The 26660-nt window shown below is 56.6% G+C and overlaps 1 protein-coding gene across 9 annotated transcripts in view; it reads right to left on the bottom strand.

Annotated features, from left to right (window-relative positions):
- Positions 1 to 5709: 5709 nt before the first annotated feature.
- Positions 5710 to 26660, bottom strand: part of PACSIN2 (protein kinase C and casein kinase substrate in neurons 2) — a 134189-nt gene continuing 113238 nt past the window's right edge. For 8 of the 9 annotated variants that reach the window (XM_059401852.1, XM_059401851.1, XM_059401849.1 and 5 more), the window contains 8 exons: positions 24895 to 25130; positions 23415 to 23570; positions 18798 to 18973; positions 16513 to 16633; positions 13410 to 13531; positions 11236 to 11358; positions 10609 to 10805; positions 5710 to 7407 (listed from right to left, as the gene is read on the bottom strand). In XM_059401852.1, the coding sequence (XP_059257835.1) occupies positions 7295 to 7407; positions 10609 to 10805; positions 11236 to 11358; positions 13410 to 13531; positions 16513 to 16633; positions 18798 to 18973; positions 23415 to 23570; positions 24895 to 25130 (1244 nt within the window). In that variant the 3' untranslated portion in view covers positions 5710 to 7294. The remainder of the gene's footprint in view (positions 7408 to 10608; positions 10806 to 11235; positions 11359 to 13409; positions 13532 to 16512; positions 16634 to 18797; positions 18974 to 23414; positions 23571 to 24894; positions 25131 to 26660) is intronic. The other variant, XM_059401853.1, reaches the window with a different exon arrangement.

Genomic DNA, 26660 nt, shown 5'->3' with positions numbered 1-26660 from the left:
GCTTTGTATCAGTCTCGCTCCTTTAATCACGAACTCATTATTGGGGTATAACAGGTGGGGAGCCTGCTTCCCCCCACCCCCGAACCCTCTGCCTGCCTCTCTGCCTACTTGTGATGTATGTCTGTCAAATAAATAAATAAAATGTTTTTTAAAAATGACTGTACACTAAATAGGGTGCATTTTACTGTATGTAAATTATATCTAAAAAATGAAAACAGAAACGGGAAAACAAACGCTAAGGGATATGGGACTTAGGACCCATGGAATATCCTGCCCCGTTAAACATTTCTATTTTTAAGTTAAGCATATTTAGGGACATGAGAAAATGCCCGTGAAATGCTAAAGAAGCAGGGTTCCACACCACATTTACAGTAGGAGCCCAGTTCTGCAAAACACACACATCAATGACAACCGCAAGAGAATACATGCCCTACACCTGCGTACGGATGGAAAAAAAGACTAGAAAAAATAACCCAGAGTATCAGCAGTGTTGCCCCTGGACTTCCGGACCATGCGGGCTTTGTTTTTCAGAATACTTGTGCTTATTTCCGAATTTCCATCTCCACCTTTGTTCCCTTTACAATTAAGTGAAAACTATTAACATTGTTATTGGAAAATGCCCGGGAGGGGCAGGAGAGGCCTGGCTGTCTTGACCTTGACCGGTTGACCTGGAGGTGTCGCGGTGAGCCGTGCAGGGTGTGGCTTACAGTCAGCTTTGTTTGCCTTGCTGACTGATTGTCTTGTCACCTCCCGAGGGCCACACGGGGCCACACAGCGTCTGCCCATCAGTTATCCTTTGCTCCAAGAGAGCCCCATGAGTTACGCGGTTCATCTGTTCCTCCGTCCCGTCCCTTGTTCATTTCCTAGTCCTTCCCACAAAGGATTTGAACATGTCTGAAACCGTATAATCTGAATTTCATCGGATAGGCCGAAATGGATTTCATTTTATCTTTTCCATCTAGCTCCAGGAGCACCAAAGAGAGGAAGTCTGGGACTAGAGGTGACGGGTGGGTCCCCAAACCGAGGAAATTGAGTTCAGTGGGAGGGACAGTGATGGCACGGTCGGGCCGTTGCTGCCGAGGAGGGCCCTTCAGGGCTGGTGGCTCCCTAGTGGGGACCTCCAGTCCTGGTAGGTGTCACTGACCGAGCATAGACCACGGCGGACATCCTCGCCCTCGCAGTCCAACGGCACAGCCTAGTGGGCAGGGCCTGTACTGCACCCGCTGCGTCTGAATGCGCGCTCGGCCGCCTGGCGGCTGTCACTTCTTGGGCAAGTTACCTAACCTCTCCGTGCGTCAAGGGCCTTGCCTGTAAAACTGGGAGTGATAACATTTACCTGTTCGTGGGGCCGCTGTGAGAATCCAGACAGTTAATAAACGTTGAAGGGTTTAGGACAGGGTCTGGCACATCTGAAATAACAAATGTTAACTGCCCTTACTCCCATTTTATCAGTGAGCAAACCGAGGCTTGGAGAGATTAAGTATTTCTGTCAGGCCCACGATGCTCATTAAGGTCACACAGTTGGAGTCCAGTCTGAGCGCAGGCAAGAGAACCTCACAGTCTATGCTTTCAACCATCGACTTCATTTTTACACCTTTGTAAGACTCTTGTTGAGTTTCAGAGAAGAAAAACCTCTTCTGTCAGATTCTGCTGTGGAAACCCCAGCTTCCCTGCATAGTTTCATACAGGAGTCTGTGGCTTGGAGGCCTTTGTGCCGGGTGACTGGTTGGGGGAGGATTTGGAGTCTCCGAGGTCAGCCCTTGGGGTTAGACTACCTCCATACCACCGTTTCCCAGATTTGTGTTTTATCAAGCACTCTCACACTCCAGGCCGCACAGGATCATGAAAGAGAAAAGGTAGGACCCATGTCCCCCTCGTCCAGATGAGGAAATGGAGGGTCAGGGAGAGGGAGGGGCTTACCTGAGGACAGGCAGCTCATCGGTGACACGGGGGCCCATCTGACCCTGGTGGGACACCGCTCCCTCTGCCACCTGCTGCCACAGCACCTTCTCTGCCCCTTGCCCGGGAATCATAGGAACGGCCAGGGATGGGATGTCACATTGGCCTGTGTCCCTTGCTTCCTGGGCTCTCCTTGGACATACTTTCCCCACCTCCTTGGGCCAGACCGTGGGCAATCAGTCTCTAGGTGCCCAGGACCCAGTTCCCGTGTCCCAGAGCTGGATGGGGAGCATCTGCTTCTATGAACACGTCGAGAGCACAGGGAATTGCTGGTACTTTGGGTACCAGCTGGTTCTTGCTCTTTGGACCAGTGGCTCTCAAAGTGTGGTCCTGGGTCAGCATCACCCGGGACTTGCTAGACACGCAAACTCTCAACTTCATCCCCCGTGTCATAAGTCAGAAACTCTAGAACGTGGTCCAGCAAGCTGGGTTGTAACAAGTCCTGCAGGGGTACAGGAGCTTTTGGAGTTAGGCGCAGGAGTTGAAACCCTAGCCCTGCCCCTAACTTGCTGTACGCCCTCATGCAAGTTGCTCAACTTCTCTGATTTGTTTTCTCATCTGCAAAATGGTGTTCGCACATAGTGAGGAGGGTTATATGACCCTTTGCAGAGAAAGGTGCTTAGCCCTGCACCTGGCATGTGGCTGATAAATGTTAAGCCCAAGGTTGCATGGAAAGGGTCGGGGGAGAAACTGCCTGTCCTCTGTCAGCCTGGTTCCTCTAAGTCTGTGCTTGGCAGCGGCCCTGCCTGGTGGAGGATGACCTTGAACCTCAATAAGAGGCCTGCCAGATTCGGCTTGGCCCAGGCCTGTCCTCCCAGGGGGAGTGGAGCGCCTCCATCCCAGCTGCAGATCTCTCTACCGGTGCCCCACATGTGTCCACCAGGTGCTATGGCCTGGGCCCTGCCAAGCGGTCTTCCTGCCACCACAGAGACCACAGAGCTCCAGCCCAGAAGTCACTGCCTGCCCTTCTAAGGGAAAACAGAAAGTGGAGGGGGGCGTGAACCTCCTGCGGCTGTCTGGGGGAAGGGAGGCTGAGGCCAGGGCACCTGCCCAGCAAGGTGTCCCGCTTCTGGACACACCCCAGGTCGTCCCCACTTTATGGAGTGAGGCTCAGGCACTCACTTAGGCATCTGGTCACACAAGAGTGGGGGTACCCCCCCCGTTTGTGGTCCACTCTGACCTCTTGCCAGGCAGGGATGCTTCCCACTGCAAGTGCGGGGAACAGCTCAAGGACCCTGTAGTACTGTGCCCCCAAGGGCCTTGGAGCTGGGTTGGGGACCCTGTTTGTCCTAATTCCCTGAGACTTGTAGGGTGGCCTCCAGAATCCACCAGGCACACTCTCAGGGGACCATCCTGCCCCATCCTTCCTGATGTCAAAGTGACTTGGACTCTCTCTGAGCTTTCTGGAGTTTCCCAAAGGCAAACTTGGGTCCCTTCATTTTTCCTCCTGTCACCACCTAGACTTGCACACAGTAGGTGCTCAATAATTGCATGGTGAATGACTATGATCCAGGGAGAGAGCCAGCTGATTCCCTGCCAGGAAGGGCTACTCAGCTCGCCCAGCCGCTCACTCTGTGACCATGGGCATGTCACTCCTGCCCCTCACTTGGCCTGTTTTCCCATGAACAAGGCAGGGGTTGGTTAAGTGCCCCATGGGGGCCCTTCTCAACCTCCACCCACCCCCATTCTGATGGATTAAGTGGTCCCCTCCATGTCTGTCCCTAGTACTGAGGCCTTCGCAGAGCCCCAAACCACCGGTCACCCAGCAAGGCCCCGTGCAGGCACAGGGAGAGGCCTTGCACGAGCTTAGGCGGTGGAGAGCCTGCAGGGAAGCCCAGGCCTCGGTCCGCTCTCAAGGGATTCAGAAAGCCTAGTGTTTTCACTCAAGCTGCTGCAGAGCCAGATTTCTGCCCGGGTCACCCACTGGAGCTTGCTTGTCCTCTGGCCATGCCCAGGGGGCTGACGGGAAGATGAAATACCCACTCGCACCCTCCACTGAGAAGGGACTGGGCAGGCTGCTGAGGGTCCTGGGATCCGGGAAGGCAGCGCGCACAGAGCAGTGATTCCGGGGAAGAAGGGGCAGCTTGGCCCCAGGTAGTGGCTCTGGGGAAGGGAAGGACAGAGGGACAAAGAGGGTTTTGGTGGCCCAGCATGAAGGGTGTGGGAGGGGCAGCCGAGAATGCTGGAAGCATCTGGTTGGGGACCAGGAGGACAGGTGATCCTGCATCACCTCGGTCCCAGTTACCACCTCCCTCCAAGCCTCCAGCCAGGAAGGCCCGCGCCACTGTCGCCTCGGGAAGCCGTGCGCTGAGTTAGGATTCCCGAGCTGGCCCCTGAGGGCCAGGATGGGAGAGGGCAGGTAGGCAGGTAGGCAGGGAGGGCCCTGCAGGATTTCTTGCAGGAACTCGGAGAGGACAGGCTGAGAAGGGGCCCAGCAGAGCGCAGGTGGTTTCATCCTGACTTCGGAGGGCTCCCCCTGCTCACCTCCCCCGACCCCTGCGTCTGCAGTCGGAGAGCCAGGACGGTCTTGCCCTCCAGAATCCCGGAGTTCTGTCATGGGAGCTTGGGCGAGTTGTGGAACTTGAGTTTCCAGACCTCCCGGGTCTTCGGCAAAGCGGGGTGACGCCAGCCTCCCCCACAGCGGTCATGGCAGTACGTGAAGCACCAAGCACCCGCGACTGGCCGGCCCAGGTCCCGCTGTGGGGGCTGGGAGCCCGCTCTGACGCCTCCCTTCCGCCCTGTCCTACCTGGGGTCTGTGGCAACCTGGGCCCGGCGGAGGCAGCTCCGATGGGCTCCAAGTCCTCCTAAGTGGAGAGTAGGGGCCCCATCACCCATCAGATCCTTCTCTGCCATTCCTGAGCCAGGCAAGCAGCGGGGCGCCGGCAGCGGCCTGCCTTGCTCCTCTGAGGGCCCGCTGACCGGAGGGGCACCTTTCCGGACGAGTCTTACTGGGTGCGGCGTGTCGGGCTGCGACAGGCCTCACAACTCTCTCAGGCCTTGCCCTGGCCTTCTTTCAACTCCTGTCACCCCAGCGAGGGCGCAGATCCCACAGGATACACTTTAGTGCCACAGACCAGCAGGGACACCTTGGAGGAAGTGCGGCTCTTGGAGCGTCTGTGTCCTCTGTCAAATGGAACACGGAGCTCAGCCCACACACAGGATGTCCGGAGATGGGCAGGCTTTATTTATTTATTTAAAGATTTTATTCAAGTGAGAGGGACAGGGAAGGAGGGAGGGATGGAGAGCACAAGCTGGGGGAGGGGCAGAGGGAGAGGGACAAGTGGACTCCCTGCTGAGCGGGGAGCCTGGCACTGCTCCATGACCCAGGACCCCGGGATCCTGACCCCAGCCGAAGGCAGACAACCGGCTGAGCCCCCCGGCACGCTACTGCAGACACTGTGTGAGCAGAGCACAGGGCCCAGGGCCCAGCAGGCGCTCAGGGAATGTGTTCAAAGAAGCCCAGGTGATGGGTCCTGCTGTTCGGCCTCAGGGAGGGAGAGGCACCGGGCTGGCTGCCGTCTACACTGGGGAAGCCCAGGCCACAGAGGAGCAGGTTTTGGGGAGAGGGGAGTCTCGAAGGGCTTAGGTGCCTCAAGTCCCCAAGCTCTGGACGGGCAGGGCACAGAGCCCTTGGGGGGGGCAGTCACGTGCCCGGGATCTCACCAGCTCCAGAGCTGGAAGATGCCAACAAAGACAGGGCCACCAGCTGACGGGAGCGTGAGGGACGCACGGCTCTGGGACAGTCACACTCACCAGATCAACTGTTTATTGATTTTTTTTTTTTCTAAAATACTATACATTTGAAGAAACTCCTAACTGAAAAGACTTGACAATTTTTGGTAAATCTGTAGCAAAGGAATGAGGATTTCTGCTGGTAAGTTTTCATGACAAACACAGATGCGCATCCACTTTCCAAGCAAGACATCAAGCTCACTGGAAACACTGAGAAAATGCACAGCTTGTGATGGCGGCGGCCACCTCACCGATGTCTGAGTTACACAAAACAGAGGTTTTCCTGCCTCCACACCCCCCCCCCCCCCCCCCACCGCCCTGGGATTGCGGCACAGCGCCCCCTGCCGGCGCGCTCCCGATGACTAAGGCCATTCAAAGGGACCCCGCTGCTTGGGGTGAGACCCAGCTTCCGTGTGCTGGCGAGGAATGGGGAGGGCTGGAGTCTGCAGCTGCTGGAAAGACATGGGACGTTCTACAGTGTTCTGCTACGGAAAGGACTAAGGCTGGTTAGAAGGTGGCCCCACAGCTGTCTCCACTCCAGAGAGGCCCAGGCCCGGAGCTCAGAGGAGGCCCAGCCGACCAGCCAGGCCTGTGCCTGAATGTCACAGTCTTCAAGCAGTTTACAAATGAAACCCACTGTCAAAAGCCGTTAGATCTCATTGAAACAGTAGACGAACTCTTTAGAGTCTCTGAATATCAAATAATATATACAGATACACACCAAGGCACGGCAGTCTCACAGAAAGCATCTAATCCACAGACGCCCGTGCTCGAGAAGTTAGTCTTTTACCGTGTAACCTTCCAAATCACCGATAAAACTGTTAATTTGCAAGAATAAAGTTTTAAACACAAATAGAATGAAAATACTTTTTAAATATGGGGACACTTGGGAGTACTACGTAAGGTTATTTCCGGAAATCATGGCAGACGCCCCAAATGCGCTGGGCATTCACAACAGAAACCCGCCGAAGGTGCTCCCACCTCCCACCGCGATCTCGGGCCCCACGCACGGCGGGGCTCAGGGAGCTGCAGCTCCGGCCGCCGGCCCCAGCGTGGCGCGGGGAGAGCTGTCCTCAACCCTGGCGGCTATCAATCTGTGCCATAATTTAAGTGTGAGTGAATGGAAGAGCAGGTACATAAAAAAGTGTAACTGTACACAGCCTTTAAATTAAAAACCTCAACGTCTTCACTCAGAAAATGGCATGGAAGCTTGTTCATTGAAGGTGCAGGAGACGGGACGCGTCCGAGGAAGGAATCAAAGGAACAAGAATCAGTGGGACCCACCATGGACTCAGAGCAGAGGAGAGACAAGTCAAGAACAGACAGGTCCATGATAAGCCAACGCGCACAGTGAGCGGGAGAGGGGGACAGGGCGAGTCTGTTGTACTGTCTTCCGGCGCTCAGACCTCTCCATCTGCGCTGCGTGCGGAAAGGTGCCGGGTCCCCCCGGTGAAGCAACCAGCCCGTCTGTCTCTGAGAGACACCATGAAGCCGACAGTGATGCAGGAAGAGGAGCGGACGCTCACAGAGCCAGCTGCTGCCTGAGTGCCGCTGCTCCTGCGACCTCTGCCTCCACTCTCCGCCAGCCAGCCGGCGGGCCTGTCACTGGATCGCCTCGACGTAATTGGCTGGGTACAGGCCGACTTGCCCGTTGTCCAAGCGTCCCTTGCACCAGCCCTGTTCATCCTCGTCCTCTATCTTGGTCAGCTCGTCCCCTTCAAGACAAGAACGAAGCAGTCCTGGTGAACAGGCGGGTGACCCACGGACCCCCCGCCACCCAGTCAGAGCGCCCTAGGGCTTAGCCCCCTCCCCCGGCCCTCAGAGGATCTAAGTTGGGCGGGAGGGGAAGGCATTCTCTTGGGTCAGACCTGGTTATTTCCCTATTAAGCTGCATTTTAAGTCACTCCTTCAGCAGCCATACGATCCCCTGAGAAGTCCCGAGACCGCCACCGCACACAGGGACCCTAAAGCAAGCACTCCCGCAGAGACTGCAGAACTCAATGCCACAGGCCCTGTGCTTCCCGACTGTTCCAGGCCAGCTCAGAGAAATGCCTTCAGAGCGCCCATGCCACCCCCGTCACCGCCCTCTCCTGCTGTTCTCCTCCTGCCCAGGCTCAGCCAGCTTGATCTGAGATCTCGCTCCGGCACTTGCTGCCCTGACCCGGTGGGTTCAGTTAACCCCTGTCCAGAGGAGGCTGTGGGAGAAGCAGGGACCTGTCACTTCAGCTTCAGCCCCTGGCTCAGGGCATTTATCCTTGGAAAGAAATCAAGCTCTCTCAATGCTGTGAGACAGAAGCCGTGGGCATAGTTCTGGAATCTCCCCATGGCTCTGTGTGTTACTGTGTTTGATTCATCTCATCTGTTCACACATGAAGGACCCCCTACTTCAGGCTGGGCCCGGGTCGTGGAGGAGGAACCCGGATGTGGGGGGACAGATGGAGTGCTGGTCCTTCAAGGACACAGATGGGGGCGTGGAGACCAAAGGTGTGGTCAGGGCCATGGTGGTGGCAGGTGTGGGTCCAGCATCTCTCATTCGGAGCGGACAGAGCAGTCCGGGGCCAGGGTCAGGCGAGGCGCCACCCAGGGCTCTGCCCGGGACCGCCTGTGGGAACCCCACAGCTCAGACCTTCTTGGGAGCAGGGAGTGGGCAGGAGACTCAGCCCCGGGACAGCTGGAGCCTTTCGTTCAGCTTCAAGCTTTGTATTTCTCAGGGGCAGTTTGGTTCCCTTTGCAGGCTAAGTTGCAATTTCTTCCCCAGGCAATTATGCCCTGTTTAGCTACTTCCCTGGCTCTATTTTGTGTGGCAGAGTGATGAAGATGCTTGTGGCATGATATCCAGGGCTGCTGTTCATGAGCGAAATGCCCTGCCCCCGGGGCCTGCTTTCCTCCCCTGCAGACCAGGAGGACTCAGTGTTAGAGCAGGGACGGAGCCAGGCAGTGCCCAGCAGGCATCGGGCAGCTGCAGGCAGGCCCCTGTGAGGGATGGCTTTGCCTGCAGCCGCTGGGCAACTCTGGCAGCACCAGGTCCCACGCAAATCTAACTCAGCAACAACAGCAGTGAACACAGGGGGCCGAAGTGAGCGCCAAGAGGGGTAAGGCTCAGGGGCGCCTGGGTGGCTCAGTTGGTTAAGCATCTGCCTTCAGCTTAGGTCACCATCCCAGGGCCCTGGGATCTCCCTCTGCTGCTTTCCCTGTTTACGCTCTCTCTTTCAAATAAACAAAATCTTAAAAAAAAAAAAAAAGAGAGAGAGAGAGAGAGAGAGAGAGAGAGAAGTAAAGCTTCATATTCTCCTGTCCTTCCTGGCCCCTGTGGGCCCCTGGACCACTGGTGTTTCTCTATCCCACCCCTGCACACAGCCAGACTCGCAGCTACACAGCGGGACCAGCTCTGTGATGCTCACACGGGCTGGGAAGGGCCCCAGGGAAAGGCTCCGCAGGTGCCTAAGACCTAGAGGAGTGGAGGGCACCGGAGCGCACTACAGACAGAGGAAAGCAGAGCTGGCCGGGGTGAACACTGCAGTGAAGGTAACGCACAAAACAGGCACAGTGAGGAGGGAAGCTTTCTGGCCGTAAAAGCGTGAACCGGTGATTTGAAATACCGCTTTTAGTTCAGTCTGCTTTTAACAATTCGCTCAGAGCAGAAGGAAACATTGATGTCCACTAATCCAACAGGTGAGACAGAGAAAGACTTAGAAGTTACAATGAATAAATCAACAAAGTAGGGGGGCAAATGACCCACAGAGATCAGAAAACTGGACAAAGTGTGTGCAGCTACATAAGACATGCATAAAAACCTTCTATAACCTGCCAGGGGTACCCGGTGACCAGGGGCTTGAGTGTCAGGCCAGCTGCCCAGCCTGCTGAGCACAGACCAAAGGGGCCCACGAGCACAGACAGAGCTCTCCGCCCCACAGACGTGGGGTCTGTCCCAGAGGTGCAGCCCGAGTGGAGAAGCACACTTCAGCCTGTGCTGGTTGAGTTCTGGCCCAGCCTCCCGCTTTGAAGGCTGGATGGTGGGTCTGGGGTGGCTTCGGGAAGGGGCAAGGCAGAAGGGAAGAACTTGGCTCTCTCGAGCCTCCTCTAACAGCCTCTAACTGCTTTCGAACTGAGGCTTGAAACCCATTTTGGCAAGTTGCAACCCGCATTTAAGATTTTTATTTATTTATTTGACAGAGATCATAAGCAGGCAGAGAAGCAGGCAGAGAGAGAAGGAAGCAGGCTCCCTGAGAGCCTGATGTTGGGCTCGATCCCAGGACCCTGGGATCGTGACCTGAGCCGAGGCAGAGGCTTTAACACACTGAGCCACTGAGCCACCCAGGCCCCCTACAACCAGCACTTAAAAAAAAAAAAAAAAAAAGACAAAGCCTAGGAGATCCGTGTGCACAGAGCTCCCATAATCTGGATCCAGACTGTTCTGTAAAACAGAAGTTTCGGGTACTGGCAACAAAGGGGTGCTACTGGTAGAATGTGGACAACGTGGCCGCAGGGAGGAAGTTCAAAAGGCACGGCCCTGAGATGAGGCTCCGAGTGGCCCAGGGGAACATCGAGTGCTATTCTGGGGTCCAGGCAAGATGGCTCGCCAAGGGCTCCTCTGCCAACCGGGGGTCTCTGGAGAAAGCCTTCCCTTCGGGACCCACACAGCTGGCTGCTTCCGGAGAGCGCCTAGGAAACCCTGTTGGTGCCCCCGATCAGTGGCTCCTGCCCCAGTGCCCTGTTGGGCAAAAGCACCAGGGCACCTCAAGCCTTCTAAGGTTTGGCAGTGAGCATCTGCTGCTTTTGAAATGTGGGAGGAAAACCCACAAATGGAACTAGCAGGAATTTTCCAGACTTAAAAAAGAAAAAAAAAAAGCCAGACCCCCTCCCTGCCCCAGCAGGTTGAAAAACTGTGTCAGGTGCCAGCCAGTGAGCCCACCTACCCGCCTTGAAGCTCAGCTCGTCATGCTCCTGCCCCTCATAGTCATAGAGGGCCCGGACCCGCACTTCTGTCCCCGAGGTGGCATCCTCGTCAAACGGGTTTGAGTCCCCGTTGGCATCCGTGGACGAGAACGGGTTGTTAGATTCATCATCTGACCAGTCTGTGGGGTAGCTCTGGGTCTTCTCATAGCTGCTAACGCTGCAAGAAAGGGTTGCCCCGGGGGAACCCTGAGCACAGGGCTGGCGGAGGCACGAGGCCCTGCCTGGAGCCGGCAGCCCTGGGGCTGGGCGGGGGCCTCCTTCCGCAGGAGCACTGCCCCTCAGCATCACAGCGCAGTCGGGCTCCCCGCAGGGCCACCCAGCACACCCGTCTTCCTGCGGTGGTGTGCCAAGGCCTTGGCGAGGGTTAACGGAGGACAGAGAAAAAGCAACCACAGATTGTTAATGGGTGCCACCCCGCCCTGAGAAATCGAGAAGCCAGAGACTGTCCAACCAGCTGGCAGCCGGGCCACCTCCTGCAGGCCTCATGCATTGCTCTGAGTGCCAAGGGGGCTAGAGCCTGGACAGAGAGAGTGGAGAGACAGAGAGCGGGCGAGGTGGAAACCGGAGGGAAATGTTTGTTCACCAACTTTTTGGCCTTAATGTCCTCCTTCTCACTGACGGTGCTCCCCGTGTCGTCCTCATCCTCGAAAGGGTTGTAGCTGGACAGTGACTGCGCGGACCGTGCGGGATTGCTCGGGACACTAAGATCACTAAGGGGAGAGAGACAGCTTTCAGGGGACCCCAGCTCGGCAGGGTCCTGGGCGCTCCCAGCGGCAGGATCACAGGGCCAGCATCTGAAGGGACAGATCAGCTCCTTGCAGGAAAGGAGGCTACGTTGTTTGAGCAGAAAGACTGTTTCAACGAAAACACTGATATCTTGGTGGTTAAACACACTTAAAACGTCTGAGAGAACATGTCCATTTCCCCTCTTGCCTCTGGATACAGTCCAACCTGACCAGGAGCCCTGGGGTGCAGACAGGGAGCCGCTGGAGCACTAGTGATGTCTGTCTTGGCTGGTGGCTTCCCCTCACTGTCCTCCCCACCTGGCCCCCATTCCTGATGCTATGAGCTGGTAGCCGGCCTGTGGGGCTCAGAGACCAGGTGCCAGGCTGAGAGCAGGAGGGAGGCTCCTGGAGCACTCCCGGACCCCACAGCACAGCATTCCCCTCCTCCTGACTCCAGAGGCTCCGATGGCCTCCTCCCTGCTTCCTCTGGGGCCAGAGCTTCCAAAATCAGCACCAAAGCCTGCTGAACAGCCTTTTATAAGACAGAAGAACCCCCTTCATGCTCCATCTGTGTAACCGTCTCAGCTACCTACTGTGTGCCAGGCCCAGAGGGCACGGGCCGGAGAGAAATCTGACCCAGGCCCAGGCTGAGGGCTGACAGCCAGGATGCAGTGACCGTAGGTGCTAGGTGTGGAACTAGACAGTAAGGAAATAAGACGGGCCCCTACGAGACCTGGCACCGCACTATGGATTCAGCTGCAAGGCAGGGCCTCCGCGTCAGGCCTGTAAACAGCTGGCACTCAAGACTGCTGCATGGACGGCTCACACAGAGCTGGGGGGAAGGGGAGAGGAAAGGAGGGGAAACGCCTCAAATGCCAACTGACCTCAAGTGGCCAACAAATGCCTCGTGGCTTTAGGCCTGGCGAGGGGCACCAGACCCAAGCCTGCCTACCGCCTATGCCTGAGCCGCATGTTTAAGACCGATAGGCCCTCCTCCCCCTGGCACCTGTGTCCTTCGGTTGGGGCTGGGGGAGGGAGGAGCCTGGTGCTAGGAAGCCGAGTTTGTTCAGCAGCCCTGGCCTCCCTAGACTCTCTTAGACCCTCTACCCCGAGCCCTGGGGTGGTGTCTCCCCAGCCCTGACCCAGTCACACAGGTGCTAGCCTCACCCCTGGGACAGTGATTACTGCTCTGGTCACTTCACCAAGCCCACCTGCCCAGATGGAGACAACTGGCCATATCTGGTCAGGGAGCCCAGGAAGGGGTTTCAGTGCTCAGGACTCCAGAAAGGCCTCCAGAACCTGTGCTGACACTCCTAGGAAAAGGCAACCATGACTGTATTATTACTTGTGGCATGGGGCCCAAGTGACTTCCAGGGAGAGGCAGCCAGCAGCCTCAGCTCTGCAGAGGATAGTAACACCTATCTGCTGGGACTTGGCGGCCTGGGGGCAGGCCTCATCTAGCACACACTTTCAGGAGGTTCTAATGACCTCAGTGCCACTTTGCTACCCAAACTTGGTTTCAGCAAATAAGTCAGAAATAAAATAACCCACACTCTCATCAAGAGGTGACTTGAAATGGGGGGGACATTTGACAATGATCTCTTGCACTGCTCCCCCCCACCCCTAAATCAGGCACCTGTGTACAGGACTAGGAAGTACAAACCCGGCCAGGATACCTGAACTCGCCCAAAGGACGGCATCGACCGTGACCTCTGCCTGTTGCTGTGCACCACTGGGGACACACAATGGTCAGTATCTGACATCACCTTTTGCCCTCATTTGGGGCCCGAAGCACATTTGTGACAAAGGTTTGCTTCTCTGGATCTTTCCACAGCTCTAGCATCAGATGAGCTGATGATTTTCGGGTCACTGCCCAGTGGAGTCTGGATGCCCAAGGAGCATCTGGAAAGATACCTGTGGGGTTCCTGCAAGGCCTCACAGGGGAGTTTCCCAGGTGCCCAGGCTGGGAGCTTCTGGCCCACACAGAGGACCCCGGGGAACCTATCCCGGGGAAAGGAGGCTGCCCCAGCGCCTACCTGCTAGGCTTGTTCTGCAAAGCCTGGTCGCCCGTCTGGTTGATGCCCGTCAGGGTGACGCCATCAGCAGCCTTCTTCTTTTCTCTCCGGCTGAGAGTTCGATTCAGATCTGCGGACCACTCCTGGGCAGCAGGCACCGAGGGAAAGTAATGCGGAAGTTCATTTGTTTGAGGCCACATTAGTGTGAAACGCACCAGCCCAATGCCCAGAGGCCTGCCTTGCACAATTCATAGAATGGAGCCCCATGACCTCGGTTGTTCCCCAGCCGACCTCAGGTTCCCGGTACCCTCCGGCTACTCCCTGCTCACTGCCACAAGGGCAAACTCCAGCCTACAGAGGCCCCGTCTCCAGAAGGAGAGTCTGACCAGCCAGCACTCAGACGTCCAGGAACTTCCCCATCCTGCCTGGCGTCCAGGCGCTAAGCCTCCAGCCACCTCTGGCCAGCAGGGGTCACCAGAGGCCTCGCCAGCTTTCCTTGAGCCTTTCAAAGTAGACAGGAGCTAGTTCCCATCTTGCCCAACACTGGCTCTGGCTCCCAGCAGTGCAGGAGAGCTGGCTGCAGGGCCTGAGCAAGCCTGCGCCATGGGGACCGCACCACGGGGGGTCTGGTGTCACATGTTTGGGGGGGGGGCACAGAAGCCAGCCCACCACACAGGTCTGCAGGGATCAGCGTCCTCACTGGCAGCACAGGCTGCAGGACTAACAGAGCACAGCAAAGCGCTGACCTCCCCAAAGGCTCGCCAGTTTCCCAGCAGGTAAACAGCTTTCACGGACTGCGCTGAGAAACACTAGAAGTGAGTCAAAGAAGGAAGAGGCTATGACATCATCTCCCAGGAAGGTGTGTGTGGGCACCAGGTTAGCAATGCTCTCCCGACCCCACCCATCACCAAACAACCTTAACTGAATTAACCCTTGGTGTGACTGAGTCCACAGCTTGGCCCAGGTTAAAGCCACCTTAGAAACATCAAGTCTAACCTGCCAACTTTTGAGACAAGAAAACTGAGGCCGAGAAAGAAAAAGTGACTTGCCCACACAGAGTTGGTGGCAGACCTGGGCGCCTGACTCCAGACCCTGGTCCCTATCTATTATCTTCTCATCTGTCAAAAGTTGACTCAGTGACCATGTGAATATAATCTGTCCTGCCTAGGTGGTTCCCCAGAGCCCATGTGACATGCCCCTGGCTGGCTGGGGAAGGAGGGGCCAGCTGTTAGCATGGACAAGGGACAGCAGGGCAGCACGGAGGCCACAGTTCTGTCGCTGGTCTGCGTTGTCAGAACCCAGCTATGGACCGCCCGCCCCCCACCACCCGCAGACCTATGCAGGCCAGACACACACTGCAGGAGGTTTGGGATTATACATTAGCCAAAAAATAGGAACTTACTTCATCCTGCGGCATGGAAAATAAAAACAAATAATCGTATTAGAGAAAGTCAAGCATAATCCTCTAAGATTCATAACCACAGACCGCATGTGGGTGCTCCTTCCCAGCCTGCAGGATCCACGAGAGAAAGGCCACCACAATGGGCTGCCCAGGACGCCCATCCCAGTGAAATAGGCTGTTCAGTCCATAGACAGACTAATCCAGACTCTGGGTATTGGTGGACAACACTAAGGGCCTGGGGTGGGGGGGATGGTTTCTCAGGTGGCTTCCTGAGGCCCTCCAGAGCAGTACTCACCCCTGCAGGGTAAAATCCTGCTCTGCGCAGACACACCCCCTCCCTTCTTCCAGGGCACCATTGCCAGGGGTGGGGTAGGCTCTGTGCTTTCCCCTCTAGAGCCACTTCCACTTGGGAGGGCCCTGGCCTCTATTTTGTCCCGGTGCCTCCGTGGAAGGGGCACAGTCCACTCTTGGCCTCCTGTTGGGAGCAGATGTCCTAACGACAGAGCAGGGGGTGTGCTCAGCCACAGGGACCTACACTGCCATTGGAGCAGTTTTCTACAGAGAGGCTCCAGAAGGCAGGGGCACATGTGTGAAGACAGACACAACTGCAGAGTAAGATGGGGCCGATGGGCAGCACAGACCCCCAGCGGCCAGAGGAGACGGTGCTGCAGTCGTCCCCATTTTACACACAGAAACGGATGACTTGGGGCGCCTGGGTGGCTCAGTGGGTTAAGCCGCTGCCTTCGGCTCAGGTCATGATCTCAGGGTCCTGGGATCGAGTCCCGCATCGGGCTCTCTGCTCATCAGGGAGCCTGCTTCCTCCTCCCTCTCTCTGCCTGCCTCTCTGCCTACTTATGATCTCTCTCTGTCAAATAAATAAATAAAATCTTTAAAGAAAAAAAACAAAACAAAACGGATGACTTGCTCAGCGTCCCACAGCTGCCAAGAGGTGAGACCAGCCATGAGTCAGCCTGTGCTCTGGTGGCCACCAAGGCTAGGCAAGCCCCTTGGCCCCCACGCAAGGCATCATCCTTGGAAGGCAGCGGCCAAGCCTTTCCTGACCCCTGCTTTACCACACGGTGGGGAGAACCCCTGCCCTCACAGAGTGGGGTGGCAGCACTTGGTGGGGGTGAGATGAGGAGCAGGGACCTGGTGAGCCAGGCCTACGGCTAGAAGAGACCCAAGGTCCCAGGCCCTCCCATTTTGCCTGGTAAGATACTGGAAGGCTTGGATCCATGAAATCAGGAAAAGTTAATCCTGAGCCAAAATTAGCTGAATGTGCTGCCTGAAACCAGGAAAGCCCCTCAGTGTGAGGGTAAGAAGAGCTGCACATAACCCTCTCCCCACCTCCCCACTCCCCATCCCGGACCTGAGGCCCACCAGGCCTGGAGCGCACATTGGCAGCTCCCTTCGCAGCCACCCGCAGGGTGTGGCAGGGAACCCGGGGGCTCCTGGAGCTCACGGCCGAGGGGAAAATGCCAGACGGCCAGCAAGCGACCACCGAAGTTCTTAGCGAGAAAGCACATAACTGGGTCTTCGCTGAGACTCCAAAGGCTCTCCAGGGGTGCCCCCGGGACTCCCAACACGGACCTGGATTCGGGAGCAGCTGTGCTGAAAGGGTGCCTCGTTAACAGGGCAGAGGCCAACACCGAGTTGGAAGGATAAAGACAAAATATGTCTCAATCCTGCGGGCCCAGGGGTCACGGGCAAGCCTCCTCTTACCTCAAACTGCGGCCAGTTCATGGACATGCCCGGACCGTGGTTGGCTCTGAACCACCGCAGGTCCTCCACCGCGTCGGCGGCTTTGATGCTCTGCTCCAGGTCGCGGTAAATGCTCTTATAGCTGAATCAGATAGAGGATGCGTGACTCTCTTAGAAGGTGGGGATGGCACTGCTCGTCCCAGCCCCGAGCCTGGCCACAGCAGGAGCGTGGGCTCCAGCGCATAAGTCAGCTTTACAGCATGGGCCAGGACGCTCCGCCCGGCTCAGCTGGAGGGTTCCGTGGCCTCAGTGCATGAGGGAGACACAGCTTTGGCTTCCCACAGACTGGCTTTACGTCCAACCAGGTGGCAGAGCAGTGCCCTGTGTCAGATAACGCAGAGCGTGCCAGCACCTCGGCCACAGGGCACCAATCCCTGTGGCTCCATTTCAGCAGGTCCAGGATCGAATGTCAGGAAAGTGCCCCCTCATCCGCTCAAAAAAAGCTGGAAGGTTTACACTCAGATGTGCAAACGCTCTACGTGAAGGCTGCCCACGCTCTGGCCACCCGGAGTGGCAGCGCCCACCAGCTCCCACCGGCTCACTGGCTCAGCAAGTGCGCCGCGGAGGACAGGAGCAGGCAGGCCTGCGGGGCCCATGTGTGTTTCCCTTCTCATCTGGGTGGCAGACAAGCCGCCTCCCTCCCCGGTCTCTGTTTCCTCCTCATTAAGTGAGCACAGCGCCATCTGGTATAAGTTGAAGTGTGTCCTCACATAAGATGTTAAAGTCCTGACTCCCAGTACCTCAGAATGTGATTTTATTTGGAAACAGGGTCTTTACAGAAGTAATTAGGTTAAAATGAGGCCCTAATCTATGGGCACCTTTTTAGAAGAAAGGAGAAATGGAGACACACAGACACACACAGAGGGAAGGGCAGGTGAAGACACACAGGAAGATGGCCGCGTGGTGGGGGTGACATGTCCACAAGCCAAGAACTGACAGCAGACGGAATGACAGCTGCAGTGATCCCCGCCAAGAGCCTCAGAGAGAGCTCGGCCCTGCCAAAACCTTCATTTCACACTTCCTACCCTCCAAACTGAGGGAGAATGAACTGTTGTCGCCACAAGCTGCAGATTTCTGGTACTTTGTTAGGACAGCCTAGGACACTTCTGCCATCTACTCCCCGGGCAGGCTTCGAGGACTCGGTGAGGCCACAGAGGCCAGACAAGGACGCACATATACATCATGGGCACAGCCTGCCCCACCCCAGCCAGCCATGCAGCCCTAAGGCAAGTCAAAGCACCACAACCGGCCTCAGTTTCCCTATCGGTAAGACGGGGAATAATGCTACCCACTTTATAGACTGTCATAAGCATTAATTAACTCTTGGCAGAGTGGCTGGAGAGTAATCGCTCCTTTCCACATATTGTGCAGGAGACAAAGGAATGTAATCTCCTACAAACGACAAGCCTTAGCTTGTGAGTCGTTCCTACAGGGCTCTACAATATGAATGACTCAAGTCCACATCCACGGTTAGCCCAGACCTCTGCCCCGAAGAAGGCATCGTGGAATCAAAGGCAAGGCAAATGCAGAAGAAATACCCCGGCCTCCATGTCATGATCTGAGCGGAGTCCCTGAGGGCCTGAGCTGTGCTGGGCAGCCAGCTGCTCTAGAATGAGGGGTCTCGGGAAGGCCTTCAGAGTAAGACAGTCCTGAGGGCAGGGCAGAGCAGCCCAGGAAACCAGAAATGCTCCTGGCGTGATTTCCAATACGCCGGCTGTGGCTGTCCAGGCTGCAGGCCTCCCTTCCTACTCGGCCCTCGAGTGCTGTGCCCGCAGCCGGCAGTGCACGGCCCACCTACTGTGTAGCCCGAGGCCGCCCAGCTCAGGCCAGGAGTCAGCTGTCCCCAGCGTTGGGTTGCCTGGCACAGGCTGACCAGGCAGCTGCAGACAGGCTCAACACCAGGTCCGTCCCTGGGCAGGAGGACTTAACTAGGGAGAAAAGCTCTTTGCTCTCTTTTTTAAAAAATTAATTTAACTTTAATTAATTAATTTATTTGAAGTAGGGGGTCAGAAGGAGAGAGAGAGAATCCCAAGCGGACTTCCCACTGAGCTCAGAGCCCAGCATGGGGCTTGATCTCATGACCCTGAGATCATGACCTGAGCTGAAATCAGGAGTCAGACGCTTAACTGACTGAGCCACCCAGGTGCCCCCAGAGAGATCATCAGTGCCATCCCGAGTCTGGAGAGCAATGACTGACCTTGACTCAAAAGCAACTTTCCACTGACCTCATGGTAATGGAAACTTACCTGGCCACGTTTGACAGGTCTAGGTGCTTCTGGACCTCCAGCAGAACTTCCCGGAAAAAGCGCAGACGCTTCTCCTCAAACTGCTGGCACTGCTCAAACACCTGCTCCATGTTCTCCATGTACTGCGGTGTGCCCTGGTCGAGCTCCTTCAGGGACTTCTCATACTTCTCTCTGGTCTGCAAGAGAATCCGCGCCAACAGGACAAGGTTCACTGCCATGCACCCTGCTTCCCTCTGACGGAGACAAAGTGAGCCAGGCTCTGTACCCTCATCCTCACCTGTCGCTGGTCCTTTCTGCCGCTTCTGAATTCATCAGCATCTAGGCTCACTGATCAGGTGACAGTACTAAAGCAGACACTCTGAGTGACTTCAGAAGCAGGCGGAGGAGCTGTGACCAGAATCCAAGGATCTACTTCCTCAGGTCCCAGCCCAGAAGATTCACACTCTACCTCTACTCCCACAGGGTACCCCCACCCAATCTGGGCTGGGAAAATACTCAGAAAGACACCCCCCCACCCCACATGGCCAGGCTCATCTCGGATGCCACCTCCACCACTGAGCTCACCCTTGGGGAAAGCTTCTCAGGCCTCCACAGATTCCAAAGCACAAAAAGCACAAACTCTGGAATCTGACAGACTCCACTTTCAAATTCAAGTTCAAGTCCCAGCCCCTCCATTTCTGAATGGCAAACCACACTCCTGGCATCTGCCAGGCCTCTCAGCTTAGTATCAGGCCCGAACAGGCAGATGCTGGGGAAGGGACGGTCACTCTGAAGCCCAGGGCGCATGCTCTCGGGCACCACTGCCCCGCTGATTTGTGCCCACGGCATCCATCCGTGTCTTCTCTCCCTGGGCAAGGGCTCTACTAAGTCTGCCTCGTGCCTCGGACCTTGCCCACAGCAGTGGTGACGCAGCAGATTCCTCTGGGCAAGATCACAGGCTCTGAGTGCCAGACAGACCTGGAGGTGCATTCTGGACCCTGTGTTTCTTAGAGCCTCACTTCCCTCCATTGAAGATGAGGTGGAGGCAAACCTCGTTTTGTGGCTCTCCATAGTATTGTGTGTTTTGCGGACTGAAGGTCTGTGGCGACCCCACATGGAGCACGTCTTCCGGTGCCATTTCTCCAACAGCTCTTGCTCGCTCATGTCTCTGGCCACATTTTGGTAATTCCTTTGTTCATCCCTATTACTGCATTTGTCATGGTGATCTGTGATCAGTGATTAGGACTCACTGAGATCTCAAATGATGGTTAGCAGTTTTTAGCAATAAGTATTTTTTAAAAGATTTTATTTATTTGACAGAGATCACAAGTAGGCAGAGAGGCAGGCAGGGAGAGAAGGGGAAGTAGGCTCCCTGCCGAGCAGAGAGTCTGATGCAGGGCCCGATCCCAGGACCCTGGGATCGTGACCTGAGCTGAAGGCAGAGGCTTAACCTACTGAGCCACCCAGGCACCACAGCAATAAAGTATTTTTTAATGAAAGTGTATCCATTGTTTTTAGATGTAACATAATTGCACACTTCATAAATTACACTATAGCGTGAACACAGCTTTTATATGCACTGGGCAACCAAAAGCATTCATTTGACTCACTTTCTTGCGTGGCCTGGAGCCAACCCCACCATGCCGTACTCCACAGCGTTCTGATATTTAAATGACCTGATATTTAAGTGACCCACAAAGGGCACCAAGCTGCGTGAAGGAGGCATTGAAAAAGTCCTTGTCTCCCTGTCCTCTGGCTCGCTGCAGCCCCTACACAACCATTCAGTCTGAGACTGCCCTCAAGTAGAAGTTTGTTACCAGAAAGGAAACAGGGTAGGACTCCAGGGGCCTTCTGGGGCAAAGTGAGGGATGGCAGGGCTGGGGCCAAGTTTACTGTAAGCTCTTCCCCTGTGGAGACCCTGAGAAATGGGGGGACCACCCAGAAACCTCACTTTTCTGGCCCTGACGACTGTGTGGACTACTGAGGTTGGGCTGAGCCTCCTGCCTTCATGACCAAGGCCATGTCTCAGGACCCCAGCCCCGCCACGTCTGGAGCAGCTCTGCCCTCTCAAGACCCCAAATCTACTGTCTACACTGCTCCCCTCCCGGACACCCTCTGTGACTGCTGCCCTGGAAAGCTCCCCACCCCCCACCAGCCACCGATGTTCGAGAACCCTCTTCTCAGAGACTTCCCTAACAGGCTCCACCCCCTCCCTGGAGCCCCCCTCCCCGGCGCTCCCTTATATGCCGTTCCTTGTTCTGCTTCTGAGCCTCCTGGCTGGGCCTGGTCCTCTGTGACCCCAGGAAAAGGTTATCATTTCCAGAATTTGGACATTCCCAGAGGGCCACTCACTGCTCTGATGACTCAACATCACCATCAGCCGCCCCGGGTCTATCTGTGCGAGGCCCGGTGTGAGGTCCCGAGCTCAGGGGCCTCAGGACATGCAGCTGTGGCCGAAACACCCAGCTCCTGGCGAACCATCAGAGCAGCAGAGAGCATCCCCTTCTCTGGGATACCTCAACGGCACACAGCAGTCTCCCCGGAGCCCCTGCAGTGCCCAGTGGCAACCAGATGCTCCCCAGTGTCACAAACAGCTCTGCCCTAGCAAAGCCAGATGCAGAACAGGGTCGTCACTACTGGGGAATTCCAAGCACAGAGAACAGAGCAAGTTCCTAGTAAACATCCATGGAATGAAATGAAAGGCAGCCTTAGCCCTTCTGTGGACTGGGGCAGTTAGCATTGAACCTGAGAAGTTCCTTTCTGAGGGATACTGCAAGGTGCAGTCACCACCGGACCAGTCAGAGACACAGAAGGGTGTACCAGTCACTCGGTGCTGGTTTTGAGAAACTGCGTCAGGAAGGGGGGTGAGGGATGAGGTTGCCCTCCTGTCCGGGCCAGCTCTCCGGCTACAAGGACCATCATGCCCCGAGGTCACTGGCCGGACCACAGAGTCAGAAGGGAAACCTCTACAAAGTGGCCTGACATCCAGCCTTACGTCTGACCTTGGACCCCAGATCAAGCTGGTGGACTCTGTTGTGAGTGACCGTGAAACACGAAAGGTCTGTGTCTACCTCCCTCCCCCCACACCCAGGAAGCAAAGATGCCACGTCTCTCCTCCAGGCACCGCCCTAGACACCTGGCAAAGGTAATCCTCAGCAGCCCCAGCCTTCTGTGCCTTGAGCCCGGGTGCCCTCCCCTTCTAGCATGTAGCCCAGACTCCTCACCTGGCCCCTCGGTGGAGGCAGCTGGCGGCTCCGAACCCCACCCTCCTGGCCCAGAGCCGGTGCGGGGAGTGGGGGCAGTGCCTCAACGGACTCTGCTGCTTGGTCATCTGCCGAAGACTTTCCCCACAACCGCCCTTCGTCACTGTGCCAGTGATGGAGCGGTGACAGAGGGTACAGGTCCTCCCCCACTCACACTACCAGGCGGCACAAGATTGAGCCTCTCTGGACTTAGTTGCCCCCGTCACACAACAGAGATGCCACCTCCTAACTCTCTGGGCTCGGTGGGGGTGTGAACAGAGCAGCTCGGCGTTCCTGTTTCCCTTCTCGGCCTCACACCCGATTCCCGGGATGCAGGCCTTCTCAGCTTGGCTGCCTCTTTCTCTCCAAATGCCGGTGGCATCTCCTCCCTCAGCATGGCTGCAGGAGGGAGGCTGAGAGCAGCGGCCCCCAGCCCCGCACCCCTCCCCACACAGCAGAGGCGGCGGCCTGGGCCTGGCTCCTGTCAGCTCTCACTCCCTGGGAACTGGAAATTCTACGACTCTGTCTAGTGTCTGCACTCCGTGCCTCAGGCCTTCCAGGCAGGATCACTACCTGCATCCGTGGAGCCCAACGGCTTCCACCATCTTCCCACGGGCTCTCTCTAATCCATGGCAGCACGGAACCTCCCCACCGCCCAGAAGGGGGAGAGGGGCATCCGGGTACTGCACTGGGCCTGCCGCCCGTGGCGACCGTTCAGGTCTCTCGGCTGAGCGCCCACAGCCTCTACCCACACCTCTCTGAGGCCTCCACTGCCGGGGCTGCTGGGGAAACCTGCCTGTTACCCGCGCCCCGCCAAGCTCCCCTGGCCACAGAGTGCTGGGCCTCCTGGGCACTCTACCACCCCTTCAGGGGGGCTCCCTCCATTCACCACCAGGGCAATCCATCTAAGCTATGCTCCTCCTCCAAACCTCTGCCTTGTCTGGGCTCTGGAACCTTCTTTCAGTGGCTTCTTGTTAGCAGTGTCCTAAGCTCCTTACTTCACTTGCCTCACAAGACTGCTGGCGATTCGGTCATCACAACCCACTGTGCCAGCCCACATGTCAGCTCCCCGCTGCTGAGCCCACACCTCCTTGTCCTGCACAGGCCACTTCCTGCCACTTCTCCCGCAGCTGCCTGGCCACCCCGCCACCCTTCCCTGAGCAGAGGCTTCGTCCGCTCCCCAGCTTGCCTGGCCCTCAGTTCTGCCCCTGTCCTGCGGAGGGCGCAGGGGGCTGTGGTAAGGTGAGGTGCCCATCGCAGAAGGGCGAGGGGATGAGCAGGTCTCACTGGCATGCCACCTCCCCACCCATCAAGCGGCGACGAAGGCTCACCGTGGCCAGAGAGGCGGCCAGGCGAGGCATGTGCATTCGACATGGGGAAAGACGGGCCTGTTTACCTTCAGAACGTCTTGCTTGCACTTTTCTACTTTGTCTTGCAACTTCTTAAGCTGCTCGGGATTGAGGGACGGGTCTGCTTTGCTGTTGGTTTCTCGTGATGTGGCCAACTTCTCCTCTTTGCACGCTGCGTGGTAGGCCTTCTTTGCTGCTTCTACCTACAGCGAGAAAGAGCTCCTGAGTGTCACTGTCTGCAAGTTCAAAATCCCGACCAGGGGTTTCAGACTCTGCTGGCCCCCCCAGAGGAGGTGGGGAGCAGGCACAAAGCTGCACGTGCCGGGTGGTTACAACAGAGTTACAGGGAGGAGCTCGTCCAACAGACACGCCGGAGCGCCTGCTTCGGCCCGGGCACTGTTCTAGGCACTAGGGGCGCAGCGCCGAAGACGCTGGCTTTCGGGGAGCTCTCTGTCTGGCCAGGGAGGCAGCTACAAAGCTAGCTGAAGAGCAGAGTGAACAAGAGGGTGAGGAGCGCCAAGGAGAAGAGGAAACAGGGAAGAGAGGTGGGGTGCCGTGCTAGGGCGGGGCGGGTCAAGTGCATCCGGAGCAGCTGGAGAGCGCCAGCCAAGATGACACAGAGCAAGAAAGTGCAGGAGGTGCGGCTATCTGCGGGAAGGGCAGGCCAGGCAGCTGGAACAGCACATGTGAAGAACGTCCCAAAATTCCAGAGCTATCAGGAGGGATAGAGCTGGGAGGCAGAATTATAGGCCACCGGCTCCACGGCTATCTCATACGGGGAGAACACGACACACACGCGCGTGCGCACACAGCAGCCGTATCTTTATTTCACACATGCTTCCTTCCTTGAGCCAAAGTCACGGGGCTCATTCTAGAGAGGAAAGATGAGTTTTGTACCCATAGTCTCATGAGGGGGTGAGGGCAGTTGTTACAAATGAGGCCACGGACAAGAAGCAAGAGAAAAGAGACGTGGCAAAAGCCAAGACACGGAAAAAAGAAGGAAAGCCTGTCATTACAACTCAAAGAGAGGTCTGTTCTGGGTTATTCTGAGGAGGAGGTTTCTGAGGGGGAGGAAGGTGGGGCAGCCCCTGAGAAAAGCCAGAGAGTGGAGGCATGAGGAAGCAGCAAGTCGGCCCCGAGGAATGGGGCTGGGCAGGGTGGTGGGGTGGCGGGGAGGGGTGCACTTGTGGGCCGGGGCGCGTGTAGGAGAGCCTCCAGCTAGCCAGGGCTGGAGGAGACTCTGTGGCTTTGGTTGCTACTTTTAGAAAAACCTGTAACGGTATTATTTGCAAATTTCAAAGAAAAACATATATAAAAGAAAGACAAATTTTAAATTAACCCTTTCTACTACCCCAAAGGCACTTTTGTGTGTTGAGCTCGGGTTAATACTAGCTACGATGGGCTACTTGGCCCGCGGGGTGGCCTCATCTCTACCGCTGTTAGCATCCTGGGCCGAAAGCACTCAGAGGGTCTCGCCACGAAGCCCAGAGTCAGGCTGGGCAGGGAGCGGCCGCAGGAGGGAGGCACCTCTTTCAGCTTCTTGGCCCAGGGCTTCTGCGCCTTCCGAAAGCCGTCCTCGGCTTCTTTGGTCTCCTTGAAGCCTCCCATCATCTGCTTGTGAAAGGCCTCCTTCTGCCAGTTCTTGATCTTCTCGAAGTCCTCGTTCATCAAAGAGGCCTTCACCTCCAAGTGCAGCTCGCTCACCTTCTCCGCCTCGGACATGACCGCTGTCCAGGCTTTCTCCAGCGTCCCATACTGGGGCCCTGGCACAAGAGAGAAGCTGGTGGTTACTGGGCACCGGGGCTCCCAGACAGGCCCCGATGGGGATCCTGTCCGTTAACCTCTCTAGGAGGGGAGGACTGGATTCTGGGCCAGCAGCCTGGCTGCGGGGGCCGGGAGGTTTCCTTTTGGTTCTCTCAGGTAGTTTGCGCTCAGTGGCTGTTCCTTTTTCAGTCTGGGATGAAGAAAGAATAAGGAACTGACGCTGGACCCACTCAGCCATTCTTCTGTTACGACAATTCGGGAATTACACACATTTCCTTTTTTAAAAGTCACTAAGCTTTTTAAAAACTTGTTTCTGCATCTTGGAAGTTTGATTTTGCTCAAGGCTGGCTGGAGAAGGAGGGGCCTCTGAAGTGGGCAGAGCTCTCCCCGCTCAGGTGCTCTGGCAGCCCACCTCCCCCTGCCCCGCGGAGGACTCCTCGGCTCCTCTCCCATTCACCCACCCAGGGAAACAGAGCCTGGCTCAGAGCAGAGGGCAAGAGCTGCCTGTCAGACGGGACTGTCTCCTCTGCAGAATGGAAACTCTGTCTTGGGGAGAGGAAGGAGAGTTGGAGGCAGGAACCTGCTCTGGCCAGATGGAAATCTCTAGACAGTGGTCACCGCAAACACTATGCTCAGGAAGGAAGCTCCCGATCTGGCCTGTCATTTTGTTGAGGCGTGGGGTGGCAGGGCAGAGAGAGACGGATGAAGAGGCCATGAGAGCATCTGAGGATGAAAACGGGGAGACCCAGGTCCTGCCCTCCAGGCTCCCCCAGGGGACAGTCACTGTTCGAGCTGGGGAATGACACAGAGAGGCATTGGGGGAGACAACGGTGGAAGGTGAGCCCTTCTGAACTTCAAATCCCCTGTGTCTATAAAATGAGCAGCTCCCTCTCCTGCCTTGGTCTGCAACACAGTGGCGGGATCCACAAGGTAAGGGGGCACGGGTGTTCTGTGAACCTCAAGTTCTGAATAAATGCAAGGGACCGAGCTGGCAGCTGGGTCCTAACAGGTAGAAATCAAACAGCAACAGTTACGGCTTACTGAAGGAGCTGGCCCTCCCCTGGCTACTTCTCACCTGTGCATGGCCACTTCACTCCCTGACACCTACCCTGAACCAAGGCACCATGGCAGGCCCCACGGATGACTTGTTTCAGCAACAGGGGAAAGACGAGCAGCCGGTCCAGACCCAGCTACAGGTGCCTGGGGCCCTGCCCCTCTACGACCATTCAGCCAGACGGTTCCCCATCTTCCGAGGTGAGCCATCATGGTGGAAGGGCCTGGCCCACAGCACACCCTGAGAAAGTCCCACTATCCGGCTTCTGTCTCAGAAAACCCCATAATCCATCAAGCTCCTGGCCTACTGCTCGGAAGTGCGTTCTGAGCACAATCTAGACCCACAGCAGCACTCTGTTACTAAGCTCCAGAATCTTCTGAGTGTTTTGCTAAGGAGGGAGTGGGGGCGAAACCTGTACCACACAACACCTCTAGTTATCCCTGTCACGATTTAGAATGAGAAAGCCTGCTGGGTG

The sequence above is a fragment of the Mustela nigripes genome, chromosome 6 (genome assembly GCF_022355385.1).
Source record: "Mustela nigripes isolate SB6536 chromosome 6, MUSNIG.SB6536, whole genome shotgun sequence".
Lineage (NCBI taxonomy): Eukaryota > Metazoa > Chordata > Mammalia > Carnivora > Mustelidae > Mustela > Mustela nigripes.
The sequence above is the reverse complement of the archived record's forward strand: the minus strand, read 5'-3'. Positions and strand labels throughout refer to the sequence as shown.